Genomic DNA, 11,780 nt, shown 5'->3' on the forward strand with positions numbered 1-11,780 from the left:
GAAAAGAAGTCCACAAACTAAACGTAAGTGGCTCTACCATAGGAAGTATTCAAGGCATTTTTAACTCCACCGTTCATTTTATTGGGTCTGCAGACCTAATCATTGTTTTCTCTTAATTGATTTTAGTTTAATTAAATATTTTTCCAGCACCTGGTATGTGTCTGAGCTAGTGCACCAGGGTCCAAACAGACCCTAGATGGGGATCATCTCTTCAGTGGCAGCCCTGTGCTGGAGCCTGGGAAGGAATTAACCGTCAGAGAACAATGGTGAAGGGTATGACGGGCATGATGGGAAACTAGAAGTACAACACCAAAGACCTCTTTGGGGTCAGGGTGAGGAGGGAGGTAGGAGAAGGTGTCCCTCAAGAGGACCACACTGCCCAAGAACTTTGAAGGATGTTGGAGTTGGGAGGGAGGTGTTCTGGGGAAAGAGGAACGAATGAAAGCATATACAGGAGAGATTCCTGGATGTCATGGATTCAACAGGCGAGAACGAGAGCTGGGGAGTGACAAGGCAGCAAAGAGATTGGGGGGTCCAGGTCAAGATGAGCATTGATCGCTAGAATTGGGACTTAGTTTGAGAACTCTGCAGAGCTGTTGAAGGAGTATCGGTGAGCGAAAGCCAGTAACGCAGGATGGGTTTTATCCAGTGTGAATCACACTGAGCCAACTCTGAGACATCTTTGCTTACACAAATGCCTCTCTCAGATCAACGTCAAGTGTCCAGAGCCCATAGGCCAGGGGTGCGAGCTCTGTTGCTAATTATTTTACCCCCTCAGGTGGCTAGGCACTGCTCTTGTGATCTGGGTTTTAAGTCTCTGAAGTGAAGGTCTTAGACTAGACAATACCCAAGTGTCCTCCCAGCGGCAGCAGTGGTCAGGGATTCTGTGATCATGCCACCATGTTTTTTGGAGCTTGTTTTCTGGTTTCTGATGTTAAGTTAGTAAAATTGCTGTGCCAGCATGATGACTGACACCTAGTATTTGTCAATGTTTTCCCTTTATTTTTTGTGAAAAGTAGATCACTAAAATGTATGATGGGTTGTGCAGTAAGCTAAGAGTCAGTTGGACTCCGGTAGCCATGGCTGGGTTAGAAATTACTTGTGGGACCTAAAGTAAGTCATTTTACTTCTCTTTGTGACCATCTACTCCCTGCCCTCCACTACCGGTTCTAACAGTGGTTAACTGACAGATAAGACCAAGTTTAGACTTTCAGAGTACATTCAGGTTTGTCCTTCAGATATCAGACACTTATTGCAATGGCTAAGAAATATCTCTATTTCAGTTTCCAAGTGTTTAGAGCAGAAGAGCTTGAATATCTTATGTAGAATGCTGATTTCATCCACCACCCCCATTCCACACAAAAGTAGCCAAAAGTCATTTTAACTTTATTTTTAAAACCAAATAAGATTTCAGTTTGGAAGTTTGGTCTACTTCTATTTTTGTTGTTGTTGTTGTTGTTGTTGTTGTTGTTTTTTAAATTACTGGAGCTTATTTTCTTAGAAAAAAAAATTACATGTGTATTAAAAATATCTCAAAATCCAAGAGGATATGCTATGTCAGGAAGAGAACACATAGATCATTTCATTCACCCAGAGATAAACTCATCACAGTGGACTCATATTTTGTTTTTATTTTTTCCCAAAATAATTATATCAAACTATATATACTGTTCAATGACTTGACCAAAATATTTCCATCACATACTAATACACAACAAAGTTGTAAGGGTCTTCTCAGATTCAGGCAAAAACTTAATGATAAATTCCAGTGTTGGTAGAAAGTGATATGGTGTGTGTGCGCAATGGGAAAAACTGAGCAGCTTGCTAATGAATCCTTTCTGGGAGCTGACAGTTGGATCTTGAAGGATGTCAGTTTTGCCAGGCACAGAAGAGCAGAAAGCATTTCCCAGATAGAAGGAACAGCTAGAAAAACTATTAGAAACCTTAAGGGACCGTAACCTGTGGAAAACAGGGGAGGAGTCCAGTTTGCCTGGGGCGGGGGGGGGGGGGGGGGGGGGGGGGGGGAGTGGTGTGCGAGTGGGTGAGGGTTCAACAGGAGGTGAGCAGAGGGTATCAGTCTCTGTTGTGAACAACTTTGTTTGCCAGGCCCTGGAGTAAGGAATTTGTTCTGTTGACAGTGGGGAACCAGGGACTTTACAAAATCAATTACTTCCTTACTTTAAAGCAAATAATACTGGGTGAGCCAAACAAAACCCAGCTTTTCCTTATTACTCTTTTCCTTATTAGGAATGGATTTTTTTTTTTTTTCTAATGCAGGTGCTTAAAAACATCTTCCTAGACAAGCTAAATACAGTCCCTATGAACCTGTCTCAGAAAATTCTCATCATCTCTGGAGAAGCTTTTTGAGCACTTTTGGCATTCTTCAGTGGTCTGCCTTAATACACGTTACACTTCGGGGTGCCTGGGTGGCTCAGTGGGTTAAAGCCTCTGCCTTCGGCTCAGGTCGTGATCCTCAGGTGCTGGGATCGAGCCCCGCATAGGGCTCTCTGCTCAGCAGGGAGCCTGCTTCCCTTCCCCTCTCTCTCTGCCTACCTGTGATCTCTGCCTGTCAAATAAATAAATAAAATCTTAAAAAAAAAAAAAAAATACACGTTACACTTCGATCACTCCAACAACGGCAAATTCATTCTTTAAGAACAGCCTGGGTAGATGTTGTTTAGGCCACTCTCCGGGGTAAGAAGGAATGTGTTTGGTTCTGCTAGGTGCCTTCCGGAGGGCTTTGATGATGACGAAAGCTTTGGAAGACAATATTGGCCAGCTTTTTGGTTTGGGAGTTTTTCCCACAAGCACCAGTTATTTCTCACCCAGCTCATTTGCACCACCCCATGGGAAAGTGCTAGAATACAACTTTGAAGAGTGGGTCTAGCTGTCCTCACACGGAAGGATCTGGAATTCCTGGTCTGCTATTTCAGCCATTATTTCTCTGTAAGAATGTTAGGAGACATCCCAGTAGACAGTTTTTTCTCCTTCATTTGGGGGCAAGAAAGCATTTGCAGTGAGGAAAGCACCAATCCTGGCTTCTCACAGACCAAGTCAGTGGCTTTCGCTAAGTCTCATGTCCTCTATCAAAGTGCTCCCTTGTGTCCGTGTGTCCGTGTGTGTGTCTGTGTGTCTGTGTGTGCTTAACTCTCCCATATTTCTAGTGGCATAACTGTTTCAGTATTTGCTCAATGCACCTGTAATTCCAAGTGGCATTCATCTGGATAATGAAAACATATCTTCATCATTTTGAAAACCCGGAATTAACTGCAACCATTTATAATGAATATATGTCAATTAATGTATGTCATACCATCTGAGTGTATCTTCATAAGAATATCTCAGAGGCTTTCAACCACAGATCACTTGGTGTAAGTGGAAAGAACTGGCCTTTGCCTTTAGTTAGACCTGAGTTTAAGTCCCTCCCCTCTCTGTGTGACTTTGAGAAGATACTCTCGTCTCTGAGCCTGTTTCAGTGAGCACAACCAGTCTCATTTCACAGTGTTAGTGTAAGAGTTACGGGATGGGATCTCTGCAGAGCTCTGAGGGACACGGGGACCAAGGGAGAGCTGCGCTTTGTTGGATGGAAGTGACTGTTACTGGTCAGGCTCTGCAGCTTCCCTGTTTTACTCGAGCAGGTCCCTTCTGCTCTGAAGCCTGGATCCCTCTGCTGTCCAGTGGGGTCATAGTTCCTTCTCTTAGAGTTTTACAGATGTGATGACGTAACACCTCCCCTTGCCCCCACCAAGCGCCTGGCACCTCAGAGGTGCTTCACAGGTGCTAGTTCCTTTCTTTCCCAGAATAGTAACCCATTGCAAATAAGGACAGAATTAGTTATGAGGCCAAATCGTGTTCAGGCCGTGATCTGTCCCCCGCCCCTGGTCTCTCGTGCTGTCTCGAATACTCAACGCACATGTGCTCATTTGCGTTCCCACCTTATTTTCCCCATCTTTGTCATCAAAGCTTAACCAAAAGCAGGAGGACTTTTGGAAGCTTATCAAAGGGACAGCAAATTCATTTTAGGATTGTCGTCATTCCTTTCCAGTCCTCACACCAGGAGCATGGGTCTGTGTTTGGGCATGTGTTTACCTGTGTCTCCAACCCACGCCTTGCTCCTGGCCTGGCTCCTCTGCTCCAGCCACAGCAACACCAGACGACGGAGTGCTCCGCCTCGGCCGCTCTTCCCCCCGCCGGCTATCTAGTCCTATTATCCCCACCTCACAGCATCTGACTCCTTTAAATTTTGGGGTCCATCTAAATGGATATATTATCAGGGAGGTCTTCTGAAGCCCCTTTTTGCCGTGGCATGAAGTGATTGTTGCCATGTATGTGTTTCTGAGGGGAAGGAATTAATGTGCATCAAGTCTGGACATATCTTAATACTTTTAACCTTCCCGGTCACCTTCTCGGGTGGTCTCACCGTTCCATTTTACAGATGAGGACACTGAGGGCCCATTCATTGCTTCATTAAACAAACATCTATTGAATATCAGTTGCCAAATACTGGGAATAGAGCAGACAGCCCCTTCCTTTGTGGGTCATATAGGATCTGAAATGGGATGGCCGGGAAGCAGGAATGAAAGAAATAATGGGCTATTCCAGGTGTGCAGAAGGGTGCTGTGAAAGGCAGGAAAGAGGGATATGCCCTCTCTCAGAGCCTAGGGAGGGGATCCCTAAAGAAAAGGCAAGTCTGCTAAGACCCGAAGTCTCAGGGTGGTCATATGGGTAGGTAAAGAGGGCAGAAGTGGGTTCTAACGGTGGCTGGAACTTGGAGGCACCATGCCTTGTGGTCTCCCTTCCTCCAGATATTTGCATTTGTGTCTTGTCTTTTAGTGTGCCTTCTCGTGATCCACGTTTCTTTCTCTCTGACAGACTGTAGCTCCTTGCAGACAGCAACCTCATCTCCCAGGCACCTGGCACGTAGTATGAGACATGAGAAGAAAATGGTCATTTCATGTTTCAGTATATGTATTTGTATGTGATTGCCTGTGTTTAATAATATTACAAGGATGCAAAAATGCCTAGAATATGCCATGTACATTCTGTCATTCCTTTAACCCACACATTGGTATGGTTTTCTGATAGAGTCTCTAAGCACCTGGGTACTCCTGTTCTCCAACTCCTTGTGCTCCGATGTTTTCTCTTCAATGGGCTGGGGTGATCCGGGGTGAGCATGCAAGAGGGAGCAGCTCCCATCAGCTGTGCGGGAGGTGGGACTTGCAAGCAGCTCATTCATCTACATAAAATTATGTTAAGCATGTCCCCCCAGACGCTGCCTGACACAGGGCTCCTTCCCAGCCTGCCCTCCAGGCCATTCTTGGAGCTGAAAGCAGAGTGGCCGTCCTGTGCCGGGCACTGTTTTGGGGTAGGGGAGACTAGACGAGTGCACTTGTGGTGAGCCCATGAGGGTTCCTTTTCTTGACACACAGTAACTCACTGTCTAGTAGGGCCCACAGACATGCCCACGGTCCATGGACACACACACACACACACACACACACGTATAAACCAGTTCACTATAAACAAGACTCCAGGCTGGCCCCGGTGGAAGAAGCGGTGAATCCACGGGGGGGGGGGGGGGGGGGGGGGGGGCGGGTAGGAATAGCGGAGGGCCTCCCAGGCATCCTGAAAGTTCTCTTGCCTGAACTGGGGAAATGAATGGCAATTAGCTAAGTTCAGGAGGTCAGAGAGGGGAGGAGCATGCCACAGGCAAGAGTCTCACCTCTGCAGAGGTCCAGAGAAAGAGAAAAGATGGCACATTTGGGGTCTGCAAATCCTCACAGGAACCAAGCAGGTGATGGAGATGAGGGAAAGACCAGGTGGGAGCAGGTCAGATGCGTTGGTGTATTCATGCCTATTCAGAAAAGTCCTCCCTCCCATTTCCCTTGTCTTATACCCACTTATGCTATCCTTCATTTTTTTTTTAAAGATTTTATTTACGTATTTGACAGACAGAGATCACAAGTAGGCAGAGAGGCAGGCGGAGAGAGAGGAGGAAGCAGGCTCTCCGCTGAGCAGAGAGCCCGATGCGGGGCTCGATCCCAGGACCCTGAGATCATGACCTGAGCCAAAGGCAGAGGCTTTAACCCACTGAGCCACCCAGGTGCCCCTCTATCCTTCATTTTTTCATCGTTGTTTGAAATGTAGATAAAGAGAAACTATTCTCTTCTGTGAGAAAAACAGCAGTCTAAATCCAGTGATCGCATCAATCAGTAAGTGATACTTGGCTCCTGTTGGGGAGACAGTTGGGAGTAGTGGGGACTGGGACCAACTGGAGAGTACATCTCCGTCTGAAGAGGACAGCCGTTCTTCAACGCCAGCTATCCAGTGGCTCCAAATCTTGGGATTTTGGGGGGTGAGGGAGTGAATAACCTGGAGTTTCAGCAAGTTAGCCAAGTGTTTTGGTTTGTTGTTATTTTTAATATTGCTTGATCAGAACAAAAACCCCAAACCCAAACTTGCAGATCAAATGGAACTCATGTGCATGCTGAGCCTTCTCCATGGGCTGTGCTTGCAAGTCATTGTTCGAAGGCTCCTGAGGTTGTGAGGGTATTTTTAGAATCCTTCAGCAAGGCCCTGCTTATTGTTACTCCTAACCATCCCTTTCTCCCTGCTTTCCAGAAAGAGATGACGAGCAGAATGTGTCATTAACGCCCCTGCCTTGCCTTCGGAAGACAGAGGAAAGCTCTTTCCTCCGGGAGTCCCGAGCAGGGAGCCGTCCCTGGCTGAAATGGCATGCCTACTTTCAGGAGCAGGAGAGGTGAAGAGGAGCCATGATTCCTGAGAGATGTTCCCCACTCACCCCGTGTGCTCTTAACCCTCTGAGTGCTGCTAGCCACAACCGGTGGACCTGTCCGACCACAGCGTGCAAGAAGGATTGCCCCTTGCCTCTTCTGGCTCTGAGTTGCCCCCAGAAAGCCTCTGCACTTAACAGGCACGTCGCAGCTCTGCTGGGACCTGCCGCCTAAGCTTTACTGGAATTCAGGTTTTGAGACTGAGACACTTACTTGTGCTTTCCCACTCTGTCTTGTCAGCTGGCCGACTTTTCTGTAATGTGGTTTCTAAGTACTGGGGGAATTTTGGAACTCTGGATGAGCAGCGAGTTTTTCTATAACAAACCTTCCTTTCAAAGCTCCTGCCCTGATCTGATTCAGTGGTTTAACTTTGCGCAGGGCCTGGAGCTGGGAGAGATCTGAGACCCACCCCACAGCCTCAACATGGTTTCCCACTCCATGACCCCAATCAAACCTTAATGACAGTGGGGAGACTGGTCGCTGGCAGAAAGCTGACATGTTCCCAGTTAACTCTGAACAGAATGTGCTTTTTACAACCACACCATTCCTTGTCTTTTCTAGTCAAGGTATTTCCTTCCTGTTTCCCAGAAGAGAGGAAGAAAAGGAAGTTGTAAATGACCAGGAATGATCCGCAGAAGCCCTGAGCCAGACAGATTCGTGCAACGTTTGTTCTTGACCAAAGGGGAGGGAGCTGTGGCTGTCTCCACAGAATATGAAAATTTCAGTGAAAAAAAACAGAAGTGCAATTGCTTATTTGGTGCGCTTAACTCAGACAGCTGGTTCGTTGGCTCGTAGCCTCCCCAGCTGGCCCTCCGAGCGCCTGCATCCAGGTCCAGCCTGTGTTTTCTTTCTCTTCCTCTACACGTCCCCCATCCTCCCTCGGCTGGATTGTGTTGGGTCACAAAATTAATTTCTGCCCCTAGAATTGTGCCACCGTTGCCAAGGGAACAGTGGCCCTGGAGCTAACTTCCTGCTGCCATTCCTTCCCAGTTGTCCCATCCAGTCCACGGAAGAGCGCAGTCTGTGCCACGTCCTGCCTTTTGCAACCCAAGTGAGTCTTCGCTGAGGAAACGTTGCCTTCTCTGCTTCATTCGCAAACCTGGTGGGGGGTCCTGAGAGCCTGTCACTGGGGGATAATGATACTCCCAGGGATCCTTTGAATTTGACAAAACAGCAGCTGGTGGAGGGAAGTAGATAAGAATGTATTCTGTATTTTAATGTAACACCGATTAAAGCGTCCCTAAGCAACGCCCGATTTCGTTTCGTTATATGTCAGGCGTTAAGGCCGTTCGTGGCCGCCACAGGAGCCTAGAAAGTGTGAAATCTTTCCTTGTCCAAAGAAAGGGCTGACTGTCGGGGCACCGTGGCACCCTGCCCTGACGCAGCAAAGCGAACTTCGCTTCCCGTCTTGTCCAGGTCGTCTCACGGAATCCAAGTGCTGCTACCTCTTTCCATCTTCTTGTGCTCTGGTCAACAACCAACATACCCTCTCCCCTTTTTTGGCTTCCTAAGTAACTCCGAGAGAATAAGATAAACTAAGATTCTTCTCAGCCTCAGTTTTGGCTGAAAAAATGCCTGACCGTCCTAAGGATCCAGAGAACAAAGAAACAAGACCCCTTCTTCCCAGCCTATGCAACACGCAGTCAGTACTGTGTGGGGATGTCGAACAGAGGGACAGAGAGATGACAGTGTGGAGCCCATGCCCTAGGAGGAAATCCGAAGTTCTGCCACCATGGAAAACCACAGGATTTTTGCATTAAAAAGTTGACCATGTTCCTGCGTTTCAGGGATGCCTGATAAGCAGGTTGCTGGACTCTGAAGACATTTGTTATTAATTCTTTTTAAGGTTCTTTCTATTGACTGTTTGTGCATATGAAATTGCCATTCAGTTTAAAAGACCAAATATTTTTAAGCTTCTTGGCACAATTTCCTCCTGGTTATATTTCTAATTGCATTCATCAGCTCTTCTAGGATAAGTTCTGGCAAACCACTCTTATTTTTTAATTAGAGTGTTCCTAGTCCTGCAGAACTTTGGCAAATTCTAAAGAGAATCATTACAGGTAATTTTAATCTCTTTGACTGATGACATCCTAAGTATATCTCATTACAAAGTGGGGAGCTGAGCCCCTGGCAGTGGCCCGGGCCCCTCCAGCTTTCTGGGTCTGAGCCTGACCTCCTGCTTCCTCCTGTTCACCTGATGGGCTCTCCCTCATTTCCCACTACTTTTTTTTAGCTGGGTAACACATGTATCCACTATCTTTTTTATTTTAAGACATTTCAAAGTTGAAATTTCGAAAAGATTACAAGGAACATCCATGTCCCCTTCACTTCCATGCATCAATTGTTAACATTTTTAAAATTCTTGACTTTTCCCATATATTTTCTCTTTCTCTGTAACTATACATTCTTATTGCCGAACCATTTCAAAGGATGTTGCAGACATCATAAAACTTTAAAATACTTGGTCATTTGCTCCCGAAATGTTTATAGTTTTTTGTTGTTGTTGTTAATCCAGGATCAGTTAGGAATCACACGTGGCATTTGTTGTCATTCTTTATAGTTAATGGGTTAGAGTTCTCCTGTTAGGTATGTGTGTGGTGTGGTGGTGGTGGGTGGTGATGCTGTGTGTGTGTGTGTGTGTGTGTGTGTGTGTGTGTGTGTGTGACGACACTGGCATTATTAAGGATTTCAGGCTGGTTTTCTGTAGAATGTTCCATGATCTGGATTTTTTTTTTCCTGGTTGTTTCCTCTTTATTAGACTCAGTTAAACATATTTTTTTAAGGAAAAATACTCCATCAGTGATGTGTCCTTCCTGTTGCATTCGTCGGGAAGTATATAATGTCTAGTTATCTCTTTTCATGATACGAAGCTTGGCCACTGAGTTCAGGTGTTGTCGACCTGATTCATTCATCATAAAGGTACAAAATTCATTAGGAAGCTCTTAAATTCGGCATGCACACATTTTATAGAGATTGAGGATATGCAAATGTGTATTCTTTTCTTAATATTCTCAAAGAGGTCCAGGTTCTCCAAAAGATTATAACCATTGCAGTTAAATGATACAGCAGTGATAGAGGATTCATAACTTCCCACTTAACAGAGGAAAGGGGAAGGAAGAAGGGCACTACATTAGAAGGGAAAGGAAGAAGTACTGGCTAATGAGAATTTGTATGGTCCCTGTAGCCAGAGTTGAATTTTTTTTTTTTTTCTCCCGTTCTCAATGATTTCCAGTTCAGACCCATGGTTTATCTTAGAGAGTGTGTATTCTCATTGAAGGTGATTGCTCAAGGGTACAAAAATTGTTTTTTGTTTTGGGTTTTTTTTTTTTTGATGTGGGGAGGCATCTTAGATATAACGGGGGGTGTGGCCCTTCAAAGGGCCATAGTAGGTATAAAGTGTCTATGTGGTATTAAAATTTCATGAGGATGATTAAGAATAAAATTTCCTAAAATGTTCCTTAGGAGGATGATAATGAAAAACAAAACCAAATATGTTTGAGAAATACTCATCTAGAGTCAGATTCTGCTGCTTCGGTGTTAATTCTCTCTTCCTGGGGTGTTTCTTCATTTCTGATGTCTAGGATGAGTGGAGGCAACTTCAGGAGATTTCTTAATCCATTCCTTCTACCCTCCCAAACTGTATCAGTAACATTCACGATGAAAACCTCCTTCTCCTCTCCACGGCCTCAGGCATAGACATTCCACAACATCCTTTGGTGTATCCCACAGAACACAACATCTGTAATCCTTCCATTTAACCTGAGCCAGATCTTTGGGTTTCAGCACACCTTTCCTAGGGTCTCACATTAAGAAAGATCCAAGGATTATCTAGGATATGAAGCATCATAAACGAGAGCCTTACTTGCATATCCATTAAGTATTTGAAGACTGTTAGCAAATGGCCTTCAGCCTCCTTACCCTTCTGCTCTCCAAGGACAGAATTTGGAAGCCTTGTTGCCCAGCGGCTAACATCTCTGCACCTCCATTCGAACCAGACTTTCCGTGTCCCCATGGATTATGGATACAACCAACAGTGGCTGTACCACATGCTTTCTCCAACCTGTCATGTCTTTGCTAAGTCCTAACTTGATGGTTAGACTGTTAGAAATTTTCTTTTCTATTGGTGCACACTAAATCTATGTCTATATTATATTCAACCATTTTGGTTTATCTTCCAGAGTTGCCTTCGTATCTACCTTTAACAGGCCTCATCAGATCGCACTATTTTGTTTTAATCCCTTCTTTACTTGGCAAAGCGTTAAGAGACTTGGATGGAGAGTGCCTCTCATCTTTTTGGGGTGATGTAGGCCGAGTCGTTATCAGGTCCTTAATGGAAGCACATCACTCCCTGTGGCCACTGACCTTCCATCGCTTCCACACCCCGTGTGAAAATCTCTAAGAAATACCATGGGACAAGTGGAGCCATGTCTTCAAGAAATGTGTACAAAGGCAAAATCACAAGGGCTCAGATGTGTTACTTGGGTAATACTGTCATCATTTGTGTTGGGATCATTTTGGTCCTTGAAAAAAATAGGTGATTATCTCCTAGAATTAGCCAAACAAAGTGTTTTGGAAATAGACAGTTTCTTTCCTGCTTTAAAAAGTATGTCAACAACCAAAAACATAGAACAGGTTGTTTCCCTCTGGGTGGTTATTAATTCTGGGTAGGAAATTTTTGATGAATAAATAAGGATTTTTGTAACTTTTAGAGGGGAGAGTCCATTTCTAATCTGACATTTAAGCTGTGTTACTAGCTGTTAAGTGTTCTACTTTCAAGGTTTTCCTGTCTTTTCTAACTGCATCAGAAAAAAGAAAGTTTAGTATATTTTAGTTCCATTTGTGATTAAATTAAGGGTTTCACTCTAAGAACAAACTAACACAATTACATCAATTAGAAAAGCAAGAGGAAATGAAAGGATATTTATGAAATTGATTCATGTGAGCTTGGGAATCCCCATGTCACAAATAAAAGACACATATCCGTCA

General features: G+C 44.9%; 1 protein-coding gene across 1 annotated transcript in view; it reads left to right on the forward strand.

The window, feature by feature from the left end:
- Positions 1-11,780, forward strand: part of MOB3B (MOB kinase activator 3B) — a 200,168-nt gene extending 188,388 nt beyond the window's left edge. The window contains exon 4 of the mRNA XM_046022892.1: positions 6,622-11,780. Coding sequence (XP_045878848.1) covers positions 6,622-6,651 — 30 coding nt within the window. The 3' untranslated portion in view covers positions 6,652-11,780. The remainder of the gene's footprint in view (positions 1-6,621) is intronic.

The sequence above is a fragment of the Meles meles genome, chromosome 11 (genome assembly GCF_922984935.1).
Source record: "Meles meles chromosome 11, mMelMel3.1 paternal haplotype, whole genome shotgun sequence".
Taxonomy (NCBI): domain Eukaryota; kingdom Metazoa; phylum Chordata; class Mammalia; order Carnivora; family Mustelidae; genus Meles; species Meles meles.